The 21,214-nt window shown below is 42.3% G+C and overlaps 1 protein-coding gene across 2 annotated transcripts in view; it reads left to right on the plus strand.

Moving 5' to 3' along the window:
- Cdca7l (cell division cycle associated 7 like) overlaps positions 1 to 21,214 on the plus strand; it is a 45,300-nt gene that overhangs the window by 15,401 nt on the left and 8,685 nt on the right. The window contains exons 2-3 of one of the 2 annotated variants that reach the window (XM_021728752.3): positions 14,635 to 14,775; positions 18,999 to 19,133. In XM_021728752.3, coding sequence (XP_021584427.2) covers positions 14,635 to 14,775; positions 18,999 to 19,133 — 276 coding nt within the window. Of the gene's footprint in view, positions 1 to 14,634; positions 14,776 to 18,995; positions 19,134 to 21,214 lie in introns of both variants that reach the window. The other variant, XM_005328801.5, reaches the window with a different exon arrangement.

Genomic DNA, 21,214 nt, shown 5'->3' on the forward strand with positions numbered 1-21,214 from the left:
TTGATTTCCATAGTGGATATACTAATTTACAATCCCATCAGCAGTGTAAAGTGTTTCTTTTTCTTCTCATTCTCTCCAGCATTTATTATTGTTTGTATTCTGGATAATTATCATTCTGACTGGACACCCTTGATATTTTCAAGTGCCTTCAAGTTTGCTGATTACTGTGCCTTCAGACATGTATTTGAACTACTCTTGTGAAATTTTCTATTTGGTGATTATATTTTCTTTAGCTCCAGAATTTCTGTTGGTTTCTTTTCATAATTTCTCTTTGTTGATAAACTCCTTTTGCTTCTGTGTCATTTTGCTTTAGTTCTTTGTGCTTCCTTTTGCTCTTTGAGGGCAATATTTGTGCTCCCTCCCAGTTTCTGTGCTCCCTCCCAGCTTATTTGCTCCTTTGAATATGTTATTCCTTTCTCTTTCTATGTATGCCTTTTGTCGAAAATTGGATATTTGATAAGACAGCCACTTCTTTCCGTTCTTACTGATTGGCTCTGGGCCAGGGAAGTCCTACAGTGATTAGCTGGGCATGTTCTGAGTCTGAAAACTTAAGGTCTTCTCAGATATTTTCTGAACACATTGTCTTGCCTGGAGCTGTGTGTAGCTTTGTGAAGTCCCCCATATTTGTGGCTTTTCTTTCTTCCTTTTTTTTTTTTTTGTAACCACACATAACTTCATTCTTTATGTAACTTTATAATCTGCTATCAAATGGATTATTGTCCATAAATGCTATGACTGTCTTATATCTTCCCTGGAATTTCCTCTTAACCTATGAGCTGTAAGCATCTCACCCAGTTCTTACTGGGCTGCAGAAGTTCTTATATTTTTCCACACCTGATATCTGTACCATCTGCAGGTCTGTAGTCTCCCTGCAAATTTCAAGACCCCATCTGGGGTCCAAATGAGGTGAGATAGGTCCCATTCCTTCAGGCAGCTCCCTGATAGATTAGAATGTTATAAACGGCACTTAGCAGTGCACACCTGTTATCCCAGTGGCTTGAGAGTTGAAGCAGGAGGATTGAAGATTCAAAGCCAGCCTCAGCAATTTAGAGAGGCCCTAAGCAACTTCGTGAGATCCTGCATCAAAATCTAAAATTTTTAAAAAGGCTGGGGATGTGTCTCAGTGGTTAAGAGTCTCTGGGTTCAATCCCTGGTACCAAAAAAAAAAAAAAAAAAAAAAAAAAAATTACGGAATCATTCTGGTTTCTGGGAAAGAAACTAGACTGCAATACCGCCAGACTAAGATTGCCTTGTGGAGTGGATAGAAAAGAATGAGAAAAAAATTCCACAGAATTTTGTGCAATTGTCATTGTCGGTGATTTATTTATTTTTCTTGGTTGGGCATTTGCTTGGTTGCTGTAGACCTTTGGCCATTTTCCAGAACTCCTGTAATGTTAGTTCAGTCAATTCTTGTTTTTTCTTTTTCTTTTTCTTTCTTTTTTTGTCTCCTTGGGGAAGCAAAACCTTAGAGTTTCCTGGTTCACTACTTTGCTGATATTACTCCCTGATGAGTTTTTTTTATATGTAAATTTCTCAAAGAAAAATTGCAAAGAAAAAATTAAGAGGGACTCTTAAGCATACATGTTGTTGACTGTGTGCCAGGTGACTTTATTGAATACTGTAAGTCAGTTTTTTAAAAAAATTATTTATTTATTTATTTATTTTTAGTCATACATGCAGCAGAATGAATTTTGACATATAATATATACATGGAATGTACATACATCAATCATATTGTCTATTCTATTCTGCTGCCCTTCCTATCCCCCCTACTCCTCCCCTCCTCTCCCATCCTTTCTCTCTATCCAATCTAATGTGACACATTTTTTTCTTTTTCTCCTCACAACATCACACATGTATTTTGTATAACAATGAGGTTCTCCTTCCATCTTCTGCACAACCCCCTTTCTCCCTCTTTTTCCCCTCCCACCTCTCTTCCCTATTTAGTGGTAGTCTTCTTCTCATGCTCTTCCTCCCTATCCCATTTTGAGTCACCCCCCTTATATCAGAGAAGACATTTGGCATTTGTTTTTTAGGGATTGGCTAACTTCACTTAGCATAATCTGCTCTAATGCCATCCATTTGCCTGCAAATGCCATGATCTTGTTATTTTTTAGTGTTGAGTAATATTCCATTGTGTATAAATGCCACATTTATTAATCCATTCATCTATTGAAGGGCATCTAGGTTGCTTCCACATTCTAGCTATTGTGAATTGTGCTGCTATAAACATGGATGTGGCTGTGTCCCTGTAGTATGCTCCTTTTAGGTCTTTTGGGTATAGTCTGAGAAGGGGAATAGCTGGGTCAAATGGTGGTTTCATTCCCAGCTTTCCAAGGAATCTCCATACTGCTTTCCAAATTGGCTGCACCAATTTGCAGTCCCACCAGCAATGTATGAGTGTACTTTTTCCTCGCCAGCACTTATTGTTGTTTGACTTCATAATGGCTGCCATTCTTATTGGAGTGAGTCAGTTTTTTATTGCTGTAATGAAATACCCGAGGAGAGCCCCACGATAGACGGAAAGAATGCATACAGGAGCAAGAATCACATCTCAAAACTGGAAGCCAGAAAGAGATGAGTCCCACAATCTGTTTTGAGTCCATACCCCCAATTGACCTAAGAACCCCAACTAGGCTGCATCTCTGAAATGTCCCACCACATAAGAATACCAGCATCTTGGGGAACAAGCCTGTATCAAATGAACCTTGCGGGGGGGGGGGGGTAGGGAGGATATACTTAAACTGTATCCAAACCATAGCAAGTACTTGCATATGTTGTTTAATCTTTATAATAACTACAGAACTGTTCTCTGCATTTGCAAGTGAAGATACCCGGCCCTGGTTACTCAGCTTTTGGGTGGAGCCATGATTAGGAGAAGGTAGTCTGACATTAAAATGCCATTTACTGTTCTCTGTTCTTCTTATAATTCCAAATCCAAAAATAATCACTTAATGTTGTTTTGTGTAGCCTTGCTGTTGTACTTTCCATGCATTCATTCCTGTGTATAATTGTGCTTTTTTTTTTTTCATTTAATGAATACGTTCATTGTGTTCATTCAGTAAATTCTTGAGCTTGCTCTCTGTGCAGGCTCTGAGACCAGTGATAAACAAACTGAAGTTTTTGCCCACCTGGTGCTCTCAAGGTTTAAATTTTGTGGGAGAGGTAGCTAATAACTGTATTGTATTTTAAAACTTATAAAATAGCAGGCAGCAATAAATAGAAGGAAGTGGAACCAAGTTGGGAAAGGGCTAGGAAAATTGGCTGCTCTCAGGGTCCTGCTTCAGGAAGAATGGTCAAGGGGCAGGTCCCACTGAGGAGGAGGTCATTTGAGCAGAGACCAGAAAAGACTCCCTTGCCCATCTGTGGAGCAGGCAGAGGTCCTGAGGCAGACTGTGCTTCCTCCCCTCGTGCGTTTACAAGGGACTGTTGTCGCAGGGCACAGAGCAGCCAGAGTGGAGAGGAATGGGGGCCCTTGGGAGCCATGATGGCAATGCAGGGTTTCACTGTTCAGGTTGATGGGAGAATCTGGGGGGATATAATACAGAAGTCTCCACTGCTAAAGGAAGCCCTGGGAAACAGACTGGTTAGGAGGGAGTTTAGGGACCTTTACCAATAGCCCAATCCTGTGCTCAGTGGTGCCAACAGAACATTTGCTAACCTGGTGAAGAGCTGTGTTCTTCCTGTGATCCACGGTATTTAGCGGCCTGCTTGCTGAGTTTTACATAATTATAAGCAAATTTGAAGAGTGGGATGAGACCTTTTAAGTTATTATCATGAACTGAGATTTAAATTTTGTTGTGGTTGAAGTCACATTCATAAAACAGAAAATTAGCCATTTTGAAGTGAACAATTCAGTGACATTTAGTACATTCGTAATGGGTGTCCACCACTTCATATCTAGTTCCCAAACATTGTCATTACCCTTAAAGGAAGCCCTGTACCTTTTTAGAATAGCCTCTCTCCTCCTTCCTCCTGCCCAGGCAGCCACTGATCTGCTTATGGTATCTATAGGTTTGCCTGTTGTGGATAGTTCACTTACGTTGAATTGCATGATATGTGATCTTTTGTGCCTGGCTTCTGGTCCCTAGCATGTTTGCCCAGTTTGTCTACATTGTAGCATGGACCAGTACTGCTTTCCTTTTTATGGCCCAATGGTATATATGTGCTGTAATTTGCTTAACCATTCATCTGTGATGGACATTTGGGTCATTTCCACTTTTTTGGCTATTATGAATAGTGAGGCCGTGAACATGTGGGCTCATGTTTGAACACCTGTTTTCAGTTCTTTTGATTACATGGTTCAGAGTATAATTGCTGGGTGATGTGTTAATTCTGTGTTGTGACTTTTTGAGGAACCACTGAGCTGCAGAGCCTTTTTATAGTCCCATCTGCAGTATGCAAGTGTTCTAATTTCTATGCATCCTCACTCCCACTTCTCCTTTTGGATTAAAGCTATTATAGAATAGGTCAGCTAGCGTCTTGTTTCTTTTCTTTTTTGGGGGTGGGGTTTCCAGGGATTGAACCCAGGGTACTTGACCACTGAGTCACATCCCAGCCCTATTTTGTATTTTATTTGGAGAGAGGGTCTCACTGAGTTGTTAATGCCTCGCTGTTGCTGAGGCTGGCTTTGAACTCGAGATCCTCCTGCCTCAGCCTCCCTAGCCTCTGGGATTACAGGTGTGCGCCACCGTGCCTGGCAGCATTTCGTGTTCTGGATTTTCATTTCCCTGATGATGAATAGTGTTGAACAACATCTTTTCATGTACTCATTGGTCATTCCTTTATTTCCTTGGGAGAAAGGTCTGTTCATATCCTTGGCCTATTTCTTGACTTGGTTGCTTGTCTTTCTGTTTTTGAGTTTTAAGGGGTCTTTGTATATTCTGGGTTAGTAGATCCTTAACAGAAATCTGATTTGCAAGTATTTCTCCCATTACGTTGGTTGTCTTTTCACTTTCTTGGTAATATCTTTGATGCATAAAGTTATTAGTTTGTTGAAGTCCAGTTTGTGTATTTTTCCTTTTCTGTAGCTGTGCTTTTTGATTGATCTCAGATTTCCTAGTTGAGTAACTCCTAAATACTCTGTGCAGTGTGGGTGTGTAGTTATATTTTTTTGTAGGGGCAATAATGAGGTTTGTGCCTTTGTGTAAGACTAGGCTGCCGTTTGCTCCTCTTGAGTGAGGGGAAGTGCATCAACTAAATGAAGTGATTCCATCACAACCTGACTATCCTTGGGTTCTGTGATTCTCTTAATTGCTAGTAGTAGTTCATGTACTCCATCACCCTGAGTTTAACCAGATTTTCCTGGCAATTTTGAAATCTCACTGTATGTACTTTTTTTTTTTTTAATGTTCTAATTTAGATGTTACTTTGACTTGGATAGGGTTTAAGTTTGGCATTGTGAGCTCTTCCACACATGTGCACCTCTTTCAGGCTATGACTGCTTATCCTCACGCACACTTCCACATGCCACCTTCCACCTTGCCCAGGTCCATTGCCTACACCATTTTCTTTGGACTTTCCAGCCTCTGAAGCTGAGCTTAATCCTTTGCTCTTTATCAAGCTAGCTGCCTCAGGTATTTTGTTGTAGTAACACAAGCTGACAAATACAGATGTATATGACCAATTTTCTTTTCTGAAAATTTGGGCCTGTTTATCCTCCTCTCAGTTCTGTGTGGTGATGTTTGTCTTGTCACATCTTCCCCATGATTTAACATGTTCTTTAAAAACTGAAACAAAATGTCATGTCATCAAAATGAGAATGATACCTATTTTAATTTACATTCCTTTCATTACTACTTTGGCTGAGACTTAATTTTAAAACGTTTTTAACCCCTTCTGTGTTGCCTAATATTTGACTTTTCTTTGTTTTTCTGTTTTGTCCCTGTGACTCTTGGATGTGTTTCATTTGCATGAAGTGAAATTATTAATGTTAATAATTTGTTATATTGGCAAGTCTTTGCTCCAAACTTTTTTTTTTTTTTTTTGCTTTATAAATTTTGTTTTAAATAAGAAGCTTTAAATTATTATGGGGCCAGAAACACACAGTTTCCCATCGTTTTATTTTTATTTTTTTGGTACCAGGGATTGAACTCTGGAGCACTCAACCACTGAGCCACATCCCCAGCCCTATTTTGTATTTTATTTAGAGACAGGGTCTCACTGAGTTGCTTAGTACCTGGCTTTTGCTGAGGCTGGCTTTGAAGTCATGATCCTCCCGCCTCAGCCTCCAGAGCCTCTGGGTTTACAGATGTGTAACACTGCACACAGCTCATCTTGATATTCTTTATGTTGGTGACTAAAGTCTTCCCATTTGGAGGCCAGGTGCATGTGCACCTTAATCATACTGCTCTTTGTAGTTTGCTGTAACTCTATTTGATTTGCATCAGGAGAGAAGCAAAATTACCTGTTTTCTTCTCCTCAGCTGATTTTGCCAGCATCATTCACTGGAAGCACATTTTCCTTCCCATTGATGTGTGGTGTTTCCTTGATTGTGTTTTACTCATGGCTGGGATCCATTTCTGGGCGATCTGTATTGTTCAGCTGTCTCTGCATATTTATCTTTCTCAACTAAGGTTGAATTTAATGTACCCCCAGTCCCAAGAGTTTTGACACATGCCTGCAGCTTTGTGATTACATCCCAGTCAATTCCATCACTGCTCAAAACTCTCCTTTGCCTCTTATAGTCAGCCCTCCACCTCCTGCCCCAGGCAGCCACTGGTCTCTTTTCTGTTTGTGTAGTTTTTGCCTTTTGCAAAAAATCAGGTAGGTGGAATCATACAATCTGTAGCTTTTTCCACTTAGCATAATGTGTTTGAAGTTTTTTTATGTTGTGTATCAGTAACTCATTCTTTGTTATTACCGAGAGGATTCTTTTGTGTGGACAAAACTACTTCTGCCTATTTGTTCCCTAGTTGACTTAAATCTTTGCTTGGTTTTGGAATAAAATTGCTGCATACAAGTTTTGCCTGAATATGTTTTTATTTCATGTACATAAATACCCAGGTGTGGGATTGTTGGCTCTATGGTAAGTGAATATTTAACTTTATAAGAAATTGATAAATTAGTTTTCAAAGTGGCCCTACTATTTTGCATTTCAGTCAGCAACATGTGAGGGTTGGTTGCTCTTGTCAGCCCTTGGTATTGTCTTTTTAAAAAAATCCCTAGGGATTTTAACCCAGGGTCACTTTACCACTGATTCTACATCCCCAATCCTTCTTATGTATGTATTTATTTTTTGAGACAGGGTCCCCCTAAGTTGCCCAGGGCCTCGCTAAGTTGCTGAGGCTGGCTTTGAACTTGGGATCCTCCTATCTCAGCCTCCCAAGTTGTTGGGATTACAGGCGTGCACCTCCATGCCTGGCTTCTATATGGTCATGTTTTTTAAACCCTTCTAATAGTACATAGTTGTATCTCATTGTAATTTTAATTTGCATTTCCCTAATGACCAAGGGTGTTAGACATCTTTCCATGTGCTTATCTGCCATACACATGTCTTTGGTGAGGGATCTGTTCAGACCTTTTGTCTATTTTTTAAAATCTGGGATGTTTCCTTGTTACTGAGTTTTGAGAGTTCTTCCTGTATAATCTGAGTCCAGGTCCTTTATCAGATACATGATTGGCAGATAATTGTCTCCGAAGTTCTGCTGTAACAGGATTTTTAAAAATCTGCATTGTGCTTCTGATGTTATCTTACAGAGTTCTTTGCCTAACCCAGTGTCACAGGGAGTCTTGCTGTGTTGTCCATGCTGGCCTTGAACCCCTGTGCTCAGGCGATCCCCCTGCCTTGGCCTCTTCAGAGCCTGGGACTTGCAGGTGTGCACCACCAATGCCGACTCTGTAGTTTTAGGTTTTCATACTCGGGACTGTGAACCATTTCTGGGTTAGTTCTTGTAAATAATACATGGTAATGTATGTTTCCTTATGGACCATCCAATTTATTTGAAAAAGATTTAAAGAATTGACCATGCTTTTGGTAGAAAATGACATAAAACCTCCCATGAGGCAGATCCATGGGGAGGCAATGCTGCTTCTGTACACAGATGCAGGACAGTGCACCCTGCAAATTCTGCAGTCACAGCCATCAAGTGGCTCTCAAAACACTTAACAAAAATGCAGCCGTGTGTGTGGGTGTGTGAATTTTTTTTTTTAACTTAGGCTTAAAATGAAATGGAGCTTGTTTCCATATTCCTACAGTAAAAAGCATTTCCTGAAGCTTTATCACATCAGCCCTTGAATCAATTGACTATTTTTTTTTCTTTAGAAATTAATGGGTGATAAATATGTTCCTCCTGGCTAAGAGGGTTGGAGGTTTTTTTTTTTTTTTTTTTTTTAAATCCGGGAAGGAAGGATACATTTAGATACCATTGAGATATGGAAAAGCTTTAATTAAAAAATTATACTTAATTTTACAGTATAAAATTTTAAATTAGCGATGCTTCACATTAATTTATTTTCAAAGGTAAATACTTGATGGAAAGCCAGCTGGCAGCTTGAGGCGTCTTTTTATAGTTCATCAGCTTTTTATTGAATTTTAATTAAGACTTGGGCTGGCGGAGGCAGAGGTCAAAGTGAGAGGGAGACCTCCAACGCATTGCTTTGTTTTTCCTCAGGAGCTGATACACGAGCACCTAGTTGGCAAGGTGCAGCCAGCTACTGGGGGATTGGTTGTTATTACAACACCTTGTCTGGGATGGAGCAGTGCTGGGTTTCAGCCAAACATGGTTCTGCAAACAGCTCTGCTCTCTAGACTCTGAGGTGACTTTTGGACTCTGAAATCTGGATACCTGGGTTGAGGTGTGGTCATGCACATGCTCAAAGCTGACTCTGGACACCTGAGGCTTAGGTGAGAAGGCTGGATTCTCCAACCACATGTCCCTAATCAGCTGGCAGCATTAGAAGTGGGACACAGTGATAATTGTTCTGTCCGTTTAGAAGAGATTATTTTAAGGAGGGAAGCATGCCTGATTTTTAAATTATCTTTTAAAATCTCTTTTATTGTAGAATTTTTTAAAAAAATACGTTAAAAATACACATAACTTTTATTGTCTCAGCCATTTAGAAATGTACAGCTCAGTACCACCCGGTGTGTGTACATGGGTATGTGAAGGAGGTTGAGGAGCTCTAGTATTTTTTCCATCTTGTGCAACTGAAATTCTGTATCCATTCAACACCTTTCTATATTCTGTTGCCAGGAATTACCCTCACTAGGTACCTCATGAGTGGAGTCATACAGAATATGTCATTTTGTGGCTGGCTTATTTCAGTTAGCATAAACCCCTCAAGGTTCATTCATGTTGTGGCACCTGTCAGAATTTCCTTCCTTTTTATGGCTGAATAATATTCCATAGCATGTGTATGGCGTATCTTGCTTATTCTCCCATTGATGGATCATTGGATAGCTTTTGGCTTTTGTGAATAATGCTGTGCTGAACAAGGCAATTTTTATTTTAACATTTTTCTTAATTGTCTTAACACTTTGGTGCCCACAAAAGTTAATGCCAGGTACTAGTAGTAGATGTACTAGTAATACTAGTTGAAATTCTGGCACTCTGGAATTTCCAGACAGCTCTGTGGTATTCCATAGTTCTGCTCTGTGCTTTCTCTTAAAGGTTTGAGATCCATCACAGAGATATTTGGTCCTTCCCACCCAGACTCAGATTCCTGGGAATGTTGAAGGTCAGGCCCACTGGACCCCTGTTCCCGCCTGGTAGTGGTTAGCTAGAGTTCAGGAGTGGCTTCCCTCATGGGTGGGCACCGTCCCATCTCATTTTACACTTGCCTGGTGGCCCCCCAACCCACTGAATTGCAGTGTCTGTTCTAGAGATGAGTTCTTGGGAAATTTATATGGCTACGAGTGAGATCTGCGGCCCTTTCCAGAAGAGGAGCTATGACCGCCACTGTTGTGTGTAGATGTCCTAGCATTCTGGGTGAAAATTCTTAATTCCTCTTTTATAGGAATGTCACAGAGCGTACCTTTTGACCCAGTGCCTTTCCTAGGAAAATGTACCTTTTCTAGGTAAGAGACTACAAAGTCATACAGGTTAAATACTTTCAGCAAGTATTTATTGGTGGCCTATGGAGCTAGGCCTGGTGCAGATGCTCAAGGATGCCATTCTCGAGCCTCTGCCCTTGTCGGGGAATTGACTCCTGGTCCCCACTTGACTTTTACTGATCGTCCCATGGTTAATTCCAATAAGGATAGAGGGAACACACATCAAGAGTGTATATGAGAGTCAGGGATGGCACGAATGTGTCTGCGATTTTTAAAAAATAATGAATCAAGATAGAGCTTTCAGAAGGGAGTTTTCCGGATTTTGTGTTTGCTGACTAGATTGAGGTCATCCTAATTCTGTGTGAATTCAACTTACATAAATAGCCACTGGTGGGAAATGTGTTGTCTTTTCAGTTATTTGCTTTACTTTTCTTTTTGGTGAATGTTAGGATTGATGTTAACAGATGGAGCAGACACTTTAAAAAAGTCAGTTTGCACCCTGTGTGGACCACACAGCTACCCCGTGGATCGCAGCCCAAGAAGATGACAGCTCGTGAGGTCAATGTATGGATCCGCTGAACTGGTCAGACATTAGAAGCGTGTCCTTTTTTTATTGGGTTCCTGTTTTACAAACCCTCTCCCCTTTGTTGTGTCTGTTAAATTAAACATTGTATTGAGGACATAGGGATATTTGATAGAGATTTTTGGTAAATCTTCAAACTTAAAGTCTGGCAGCAAGAATCAGTCCTTTGTACCCCAAGAATGCATTTTGCAACGTGTGTTCTTCCCCTTTGTTTCTAACAATTACAGCCCCCTGATGGCACCTCTGGAGCAGATGCAGGAGGAAGGTTGAGAATTGCAGACCTTACACAGTGAGGGGCTCCACATGGTGATGCTGGGGCTGATGTACTGGCCACTGGAAGCCGTTTGTTCCTATCTCTGAGACTTTCTGTTCTCTGTGGATTTTCTCCCAATAAATCTGTTCATGGAATGCCCCTCTTGTAGCCATTTATGTTAAACTGAGCACACTCCTGTAGTCCTAGCAGCTCAGGAGGCTGAGGCAGGAGGATCGGGGGAGTTCAAAGCGAGCCTTAGAAACTGTGAGGCACTCTGCAACTCAGTGAGACCCTGTCTCTAAACAAAATACAAAATAGGGCTGGGGATGTGGCTCAGTGGTCGAGTGTCCTGTCCCCCCACCCCCTCCAAAAAAAGAGAGACTGACGTGGACATACCATCCCTGTCTCAGTACCACTTTGGGGGTAGAACTTGGTGTTGGGTGAACTATGTACGGCATGTTTACACTTTCGTAGGTGTTGTCTGTGTGTCTGTCACACAGGATTCTCTTGGAGCGTGAGTTCTGATAGCTAAACAACAACAGAAGGTGTCTGACAAGATAAGGGTGGGAAGCACTGCTCATTGTACTTCCTGGTGAAAAGTTTTTACACCCCTGCCCCCACCCCCCCACCCCAGCATTTCAGAGGTAGGCTGAGTGTTGTTCCTGTTTGTCCCAGGAGCTGAAGCTGATTTTATGAGATGATGGAAAAGTGCCTGTGTTAACTCCAACATCATTGGACTCGGAGAATCCAGTCTCTGGATTTATGTTCTCTGAAAACCTACTGTTAAATTTCTTTGAATTATTGATTTCTAGTAATTTTGAAACAAGCATTAAAATTGTGATGAAAATAAGTAGATTAGGAATTAGTAATTTCTCAACTGAACCTGACTGAATGTAAGGTTATTTCAACACACACACACGCACATGCACACACGCGCACACACACGCTCACACGCCCACAGTCACACACAAATTCAGAGTATAAGTTAGTTTTGACTACACAACATTGTCTATGCTAGCATGCAATAAAAGGGCACTCTGAGGGACCCTGAGAACCTTGTAGTAACCCATGAGGGTAATTTATTGTCTTAATGATACTGACATTATTTACTCCTTTTTATTATTATTATTATTATTTTTTATTTGCAATGATTGTGCAAAAACAAAGGTGGAGAAAATTCCTGGGCTTTAGCAGGAGTCAAGGTGGTAGCAGCAAACTGTGCTAGGAGTCATTGCATTAGTCATACATTCAATGTAAAAATAAAGTGTCAGTTTCACGTGAGACTGTCTTAGTGGAGCAGTAAAAATGATTTTGTTAGATCTTGAACCTTGAGGGCATATCTTAATATACTGTGCCATGAAATGGGAAGTACCTGGAAAGCACCTTTGCATTTCCAGGGACAAGGATTGGTTACCTTGAGAAAAGGTTGTAGTAGATAGGGATACTGTGTTCCAGGGATAGAAGGCACTGCAAAGAAAACTTGAACTTCATTCTTTATTGATGGTGTGATGGACACTGTTTTGAGTATGTTGTGGATAGAGCTCATGGATAAGTATGTTAGAAATATTGGAAGTCGGGGGTTTTCATCATGGGGAAAGGTGACACTAACGTGGGATTAGGGGAGGCAAGGAAGAATCTTGTTCCACTTGATGTGAGTTCAAGGTGTCACTGTGTATTGTGGTTTAAGGCATTTAAAATACCTTTATTTTGTCCAGTCAAAAAGCCTAGAAGCAGTGTCTGAATATATAGAGCATAACCAAACTGTTCCTCCTCCGTTACCCCCAGAAACAGATCACTTGTGAGCCCAAAACGAGTGAGGATTTCTTCCCATGGGTCAGCCAGCAGTTGTGTCCTTAAATTTAATTCAGTTTTGACTCTCTTACCTGGAGATAGCCAGACCCCACAGGTTGAGCCCCCATTTCCAATGTTAGTTGCAAATGTGGGCCTCCACAACTTCTGACCACTGGGCTACCAGTTGGGGTTCCCCTACCCCTGTCCTTGGGTTTGATTTGCTAGAGCTCTTCATAGGACTCAGGGAAATACCTTCTATGGCAACTGGTTTATTACTGGGTATTTTAAAGGGCACAAAGGAATAACCGGATGAAGAGATACTTGGGGTGAGGGGTCTGCAGCATGGGAGCCTCCCCTTCTGAGCACCATCCTCCCTGCACATGGACGAGCCCTTGCTCACCTTCCTGTACGTCGTGAGCTCAGCTATCCAGAGCCCTCTGAACCCTTCTCATTTGAAGTTTTCATGTAGGCTTCATTGCATAATTTGAAAGGAAGGCAGTTGGGTAGGATGAATATGAAGCAAGATTAGCCCTGGGTAGGTAATTGCTGGGGAGTCATCATGTGTGTTCATGATGTTACTCCACTGACTTTTGAAATATATTTGGAAGCCCTTATGATTACACTTTTTTAAAAATACTAGTGAAGTAGGATAAGTTGACAGTTTGTGCATCTCAGTGTGATTGCACTGAGAAGTATGCCTCACTTCGGCAGAATTGTTGCCAAAAATATTTAACCTGAATCTCATCTAAGGAAACAATCACAGAAGCTTGGGATGCATGCCAATCCCCCAGGCAGTTGTCCTAGGTTATCCAAAAAGGGTCAATGTTGGGAAAAACAAAAAAAGTCATATAAAACAAATAGTATACACGAGCCTTGCTTGAGAGGATTTCCCCCACCCCCACACACATACACACACACACACACACACACACACAAAAGTCTTAAAATTTTTTTGGGGGGGGGGACAGTGCCAGACATTAAAATTAAATAATTATAGCAAATTATATTACTGAATTAATGTCAATCATTTTAGGTTTGGTTGTGGTTTTGTGGTTATCCAGGAGGATGTTCTTATCCTGGAGAGATGTACATTGAAGTATTTTATAGCAAATTAGTATGTCTGTAAATTGCTTTCTTGGGTGGGTGTACATGGATTCGGTTGGCTTCTATTAAACTGCTGTTTTCTGAGGGCGAAAACATCAGCAAATGCCTATAATTCAATCTAACATTTATTAAAAGAGAAAGAAAGCAAAGGTGAAGACAAATGGTGTTACCAGGTGAGGAATCTACAGGTGATTTCTGATTTTTTTTTTCACTTTTCTGTTGTTTGAACTTTTTAAGGGTTGAGAGAAAAAATAGGTAATATACAAAAATGAATTCCCAGCTAATACATATTTGTTAGATCAAATGTGCTGACAACATTCTCTCTGGGAATAATTGCCCCTAATGGCATTTAAATTCTCTTGGAATTAATTCCACGACTGCTTAAATGAGTTTTGAGTATAAAAGAGGGGGAAAGCTACTTGTTTCATTATATGAACTTTCATATCTCAGAGTCAACACATAACAACAGAGAAATAAAAACCCCATAGGTAGAAATGTTTAAGAAAAGAAGAGCTTAATGACACTCGATGGAGATTTTTTTTTTTTTTTACATGAATGACATTTAAGGGCAAATCCATTGTCAGAGGAAAAAGAGGTCATTGGTTGGTTTCCAGAAACTGATGCCTATTTTTCCTCCCTCCCTCCTTCTTTCATCTAGGTTTATCCTTAATATTCCTATAAAATAGGGTGTTTATCTAGAATTGGAAAAAATTTTACTCTCCCCCCAGCACCTTTGCTATAAGGTCTTGTCTTAAGCACCTTTTGCCCAGGGTTCCTGGGGTCTCCTGGGCAGCTGTGGCAGCGTGATGAAATCATGAGATGGTAATTCCTGCTCTGCTTTAGAGAATTTGCCTAAGTGATTACAACAGCCTCCGTTTTATCCTTCTGCTCTTTTTGAATCCAAAACAGATCCCTAAAGAAGTGGCTGACATCTTTAACGCCCCCAGTGATGATGAAGAGTTCGTTGGTTTCCGAGATGATGTTCCCATGGAAACTCTGTCATCAGAGGAGAGCTGTGATAGTTTTGACTCTCTGGAGCCTGGGAAGCAGGTAGGGATTCTAGCCGGCAGGGCAGGTGTGTTCGTCTGGAAGCCGGGATCTTGGTCTGGATGCTCTTTTATTCCAGTGTTCTGAGCTTGGTGATAGGAGTTAGTAGATGAGTGCTGTATTTTAGAGGTACTGTGCCTTTCATGCTCAAGACACTGGTGGGAGCGCTTTGCTCACATGTTGGTATTTTATTCCTATGTACTCTACCTCTCTCTCTCCACGCACACGCACACACTTTTTTTTTTTTTTTTTTTAATAAAGGGACCTCACATGAGCAAATCCATTTCCTTTGCTACCTCTGGGCTGTTACCTGTGGCGAGGCTGCATTCAGAGTCCTCCCACGTGGCTGGCAGGGGACAGCCAGCCCTGCCAGTTCAAGGAGGCGCGTGGAATGTGCCGTTAGTATGAGACAATTGCCTCTCTCTGGTCCTGCAGCGAGATTCTATCAGCACCTCCTGCCTGGAACTGCTGGGGAGAGTCTTATGCCTTCTTTAATTATTTTGCTCTGTAGCAAACACAAGTTACAGTCCTCTGAGAGTGAGATTCCTGGAGGTTTATATTGTGCCAATAGAATGGCCCATCAGAATCTCTAGCCTTCAGTGGCATTTTCTTCTGTGTTCATCGTGACACAAAATTCTTCCTTCTCCTCCACCATGGCCTCTTTCTAAATGGCTGTAAATTCAACACACCTTGCTTCAGCTGGGTCCCTCCAGGAAGGGAAGCAGCCGGTCCTACCTGCAAGAGAGCCTGCTTCCCGACTTGGGTGACTGTGTGTGTTCTGGCCTCAGTGGGAGCTGTGCTGTCTGGGGTCAACAGGCCTTTCTGGTCACTGTGATCCTTGTCTTATTTGATGTCACTATAACATTTGATCCCTCCAGCTGCCTCCTTCCACTCCTGGGTCTCTTCATCTGTTATACCGTTGGCTTTTTGTTTTCAGTTCTTCTTTGTCCCTAAACGTGGGTTCTCTAAGAGTTCGTCCTCGGATCTTTTCACCCCTCTTGATCCTAGCAATGGGCAGTCCTGCTTGCAGCTGTCACCATGTTCTTCACATGCAGTATGGCTTCTCTCTCCAGCCCCAGGTGGGCTGCCCGGTGGACTGCTCTTAGTTGTTCAAGGGACAGCTGAAACTCAAAATTTTCCCTCCTCTGCTTGTCTGTCTGGCTTTCCCATTTGCCCATCTTTATCTGCATCTGTTGTTCTTGACACCCTTCCCCCCTCGCCCCTCCCCACCTGCTCCCATCCAGGAGTAAATTTAGAAACTTCTGCCGTGTTCTCATATCTGTCCCTTCCCTTCTCTTCCCTCTGTAGCTGTACTAGCCCTCATGGCCCCTACCCCAGTGACCCTACTGGGATCCTTTAAGGACCGAGCTCTGGTCTCATCTCCTCCCCAGTCTCTCTCTGAGCACGGTCAGGTAGTAAGGGAGAGCAGAGCCTGTTGGATCCACCTTAAGGGGCACTCTGAGCAGCACTGGACATGTGTGAAGTGCCTAGTGCAGAGCCTGGCATACCCTGGGCTCTGAGAAACACAGGAGCTGCTTCTGCTGCGGTGACTAGTACTTAAACAGTCACTTCTTTCCTTCCTGGACCCCTGGCCTGACCCCAGCCAGGTCTCACAGGTTGGCCTGTGACAGTGTGTCATGTGGTTTCTTATTACTGCATTGACTCTAAAGCTTCACTGGGCATTTGTAGGTGCTGTCACTGTCCCTTGCTTAAGGACCCACTTCTGGGAAGCAACGAGCTGTGATGTTCCTGATACAGGGCCACCACTTTACAGTCTCTTAACTGCCCTGGTGCTCTTCCACCTGCTGGGATACACAGCTCAGAAACTGGGTGGATTGCCCTTTGTTCCCACTGACCCCCACTCTTCATCCTTCCTGTGACTCTGGCTCTGGTCTAGCTCGAATGCTGTTCCTTCCATGAGGTCTCACTGGACTTTCTTCCTGATGTTGCCACGTTGTGTCTCCACTGGCACATTCACCATGGTTACTTGACCTGTTTGGCTCTGCTATAGATTATAAGCTCCTGGAAGGAGGAGACCTCCTATTGGGAGTGTGCTTTCTATCTTCCCTGCCTCTGACCTTTTGTCCTTGTGTTGTCCCTTTGCTCTTGTTTAAGCATCCTGCATCCCACCTGATGATACAGAATAAGGGCCCCTGGGTGTTCTGGGAACTAGAAATGGTTGCCCATCTGACTGGTTCAGTAGGCCGTTGCTCTCTAGTCTGTTTTCATGTCACATGGGCTTCAAAATAAAAGATGTAGCTGCCTATGTAACTCCTTCCAGTCTGCTACTTGCTTACCGTCTTGATCATGGTGAATGGAGGTGCCCAAGTATTGCTTTTGAAGCATACTGAACAGGTTCCAGAGAGCAGGGGGCTGTGAGAGATGGAAAGCAGAGAGGCTATGTGGAGCTCCAAACAGACCCACATAAAAAACCATTTTCACACCCTTTGGAGTTAGCAAAATAAAAGCATAGGCCTCAATTTAGGACCATGGCTAAGTTTTTCTCCATCAGGACTGGCCACCAAAGGTAGGATTTCTCCCAGGCTATCCACTGCCCTGCAAGTCTTGCACAAAGGATAGGAAAAGCTAGAGGGAGCGCAGGTTGGAACTCACTGCTCCCAGCCCTGACCTGTTCCCTGCAGGCTCTGGGTAGGAACTTTGGATATTTAATGAAATTTACTCCATTTCCCTGAAACAGCCTGCAGGGGCTGGCTCGGGGCTCTGTGAGCCAGATGTTTCCAGCACTCAGGTGCATGATGGGTTTCCTCAGTAGCCAGCTGTGTTCTACTCATTCTTTCTTAATGAGGAGCCCTGATCCGAGGCTTGCCACACCCCACACACTTGAGATACATTTAACCAGCCAAGGGAAGCTGCTTGAACTTGTGCACTACATGTATAGCCTACTCTGGTCTCTCGTGAACACAATTTGAATTTCACTTTAAAGAAACTTCCCTTTTGTGTGTCTATTTGTTTTTCAAGCAGCTGCACCACAGCTATCATCAAAGGAAGAAAGTAATTTAGCTCTGAGCAAACTCACTCCAATTATCCATAATAATTCATAGGAGACATTTTTAAGCTGACAGAATGCTGGATGTAGGCATTTCTTTTCTATTCCCCCTATAAGTTTTTCCACTCATCTATTAGATCTATTTTTTTCCCCCAAAGATATCAGAGCTTGAAGAAGGATATAATTAAAGTCAGGGAAAGGCGGGGGAGCTAAAGAGTCTCAATCAAAAGGGGTGTTGTGAGGGGTCGCAGATATGTTGGGGATGGGAGGATGAGACGTCAGGAAACTGGGGACCCAGACTCACCCTGATGGAGTATTGCAGGCTTGCAGATGGCTGCCCTTGGGAATCTCCCTTTGAGTCTGTAGTCCTTTCTTTTTTATTTCATTCTTTCGAACCCACTTTCTTAAGAGCCGGTCCCTTCTTTTTGGTGTTTCAGAAGGAGGAAAATTCACTATTGGAAAACACCTTTGTGTTTTAAGAATCAGTCAAGACAGTCAGTCTTTCCCTCTGCTTAACTTGCTACCACCCGTGGTTGCTCACCCCACCTCTGGGGGGTGAGGAGGATTGTGGCTTCCCTCTAGTCCCCCAAGGTCATTGGTAATGGAGCAAGTCCAGCTCCTGTGGCAGTGGGTGGAGGGGTGTGAGGGTCCTCAGTTCTTTCCTACAGAGACACTTGCTGTGAAAGGGAGCCAGGCTCACCCTCTTGGAGGGGACCCCAGCTCTGGATGGCTGTTAGGGGAAAATGGCATGTGGGAGGAAGCCAGGTTTTCTCCTCGTCTCTCCTCTCCCTGTGTTTGCAGTTCGGTGTGAAAGCAGACATTTCTGGTTGCCAGCTTTGGCAGGAGAAGCTGAATTCTATCAGTACTCACCAGTCATGCCAGAAGTGACTAAGGCAACCACCATTCTGATTTTTTGAAATTGCCTAATTTGTAGGTCTTTATTTCTTTCAGCCTTAGAAAATGTGTGTGTGTGCACATGCGTGTGGGGGTGGTAGGAGTGGGGGTGGAAAATTGTTATTATATAAAATGTGCCATCTTAACCATTTTAAGCACACAGTTCAGTAACATTAAGTACCCTCACTGTGTTGGGTGGCTGTCACCGCCATCCATCTGCAGCAAAGACTCACATCCCTCCAACCAGTGATTCCCCGTCCTCCCCGCCCCCATCACATCTATTGTGCTTCCTGTCTCTCTGATGTATGTGTTTTTAATTTAGCAGGATGTTCGTTTCCATTCCAAATACTTCACAGAAGAGCTAAGAAGAATTTTTATAGAGGACACTGACTCAGAGAATGAAGACTTCGAAGGATTTACCCAGAATGATCTGAACGTAAACAGTAACCCAGAAGTCATGGTAATGATTATCAACACGTAGGATGGTGGGCAGTAAAAGTTTTAGTCCTGTTTCTGAATTATAGCTTTAAATTTGTAAGTAGTCACTTCGCAAATGAAGAGATTTCATTTTTTTTCTTATATTTGTTTCATAAGTCAATTAACATAAGAATTGCTGCTGTAAGGCTAATCTCCCGTCCACTGGTCTGTTCCTTTCTTAGAAAAATCCGTTTGTCTTCCCTTTGGGATTCTGGGGATGTGTCCCAGGTATTCTTTATTATCCTTACCAGTTTATCTCAGATTTTTTGAGCTGCTTTTATCTTTTCAGTCTGTGCTGGGGTAACAGTTTTCTTCCAGCCTTTCTGGTTGTATGTGAAGTAACATTCTTGGATTTGAAATGCAGCCGTGGTGTAGATTGGGATTTCCCTGTGCATGTTGATTTCAGGAACCCAGCATGGTTTTGAACCTTAAAGGTGATCCTTGTTCCTCCTGGACTCCTGGGGAAATCTCTCAGCCCTTCACAGTTAAAATTTCTTCCTTTTACTCTGCCAACTAATGTTTGAATTCTAAGATAACATCGAAGCCCAACCTTTGGACTTTTTTTTTCTGTAAGTATTTTTATTGGGGAATAATTTCATTTATAAAATTAAAAAGATAGTACAGAGAGTCCCTATACGTATTTGACCTATTTCCCCATATGTAATCATGATATAGTTGTCAAAACTGAGAAATTAATGTGTTATTAAGTAAATTCTAGACTTTATTGAAATTTTACCAGTTTTTCTGGTAAAGTTCTCTTTCTATATCTTGAGTTCCAATCCAAAAATACATTTATTTACCCTTCCATTTTTTTTAAAACAATTCAAGTTGAATTTATGTTATTAACTGACACATTAAAAACATGACAATTGTATGGATTTTTTTTTAAGTGCAAAAATGTTTTCTATCAACTGAAAAACAGCATAGGTTATTCCAGAAAGTAAACAAACATTTCCTCCTTTGTGATTAAGGTGAAGATAGTTTAAGCCTGTTCCTTTGGTGGCTCCTAAAGAACAACTTTTGGCACAGAACCAGTGTGGAAGTATAAATAAGCTGTGACTGCCAGGCTGGCTTTGTCCCTCCCCTTCCATGGGGAGAGCTGAGGCCATGGAACAGGGCGCCCTGATGGTAGGCGGCCTCGTTAGGTGGTGGCTTTTTCCTGTGAAAAGCAACACAGAGCCAACCTGGAGGTTCGGCTCTGCTCTGGCTTTCTTTACAGAAGCTGGCTGTGTGGCAGTTCGTGGGTTTTGTCCAGCAGCAGGTCCCAAGTTTCTTGCCAGTAAGACACTAAAATTCTTGCCAACCTTAATGGCTATCTTCTGTTCTTGAGCTAAGTGATGTCTAGTCAGTTGAAGAATTTGTATTTCTTATAGTGAGGAAAAGTGGATTATCCCAAGTCTTTTCCCCACTTAGACTGTACACATTTAGGGTTGTAGTTGGGAATAGCATGTAGAGTAGATTATAACTCATAAGGTCTACCTGCAAATTTTATTTTCAAATTTTGGTGAGAAATTTCGATGTTATTAGTTTTTTTTTTTTTTTTTTGCTATGACAAAATACCTGAGATAATCAATGTATACGGAAAATGGGTTGTTTTGGTTCACGATTTTGAGGTTTCCAGCCCGTGATTGGTTAGTCCTGTGACCTTGAGCCTGTGGTAAAGAATCAGATCACAGTGGGAATGCATGTTAGAGCAAAAATACTTACCTCATGGTCGGGAAGTCAAAAGAGCCAGGAAGAGACTTGGGTCCTTTACCAGCACAGTCTCCTCCCCCACAATCTAAAGACCTCTCACTAAGCACCTTCTAAAGGCTCCATGACCTCCCAGTGTTCCCACCCTGGGGACCAAGCCTTCACACGTGAACCTTTGAGGGAATCCAGACTATACCACAAGCACTGCTGCCTCCCAGCCCCGCCCCCTGCCTGTGCTCATGAGAACTGGCCAGACTGTCCCTTCTGATAGGTCCTGCCGCAGTCTCGGTTCCTAGTGGTCTGCAGGCCAGGTGCAGAACAACCATAGCCATGGCGCCGACCTTTGCTCTTGTCCTTGGGCCTGTTTCTGTG

This window comes from Ictidomys tridecemlineatus, chromosome 2, assembly GCF_052094955.1.
Source record: "Ictidomys tridecemlineatus isolate mIctTri1 chromosome 2, mIctTri1.hap1, whole genome shotgun sequence".
NCBI classification, from domain to species: Eukaryota; Metazoa; Chordata; class Mammalia; order Rodentia; family Sciuridae; genus Ictidomys; species Ictidomys tridecemlineatus.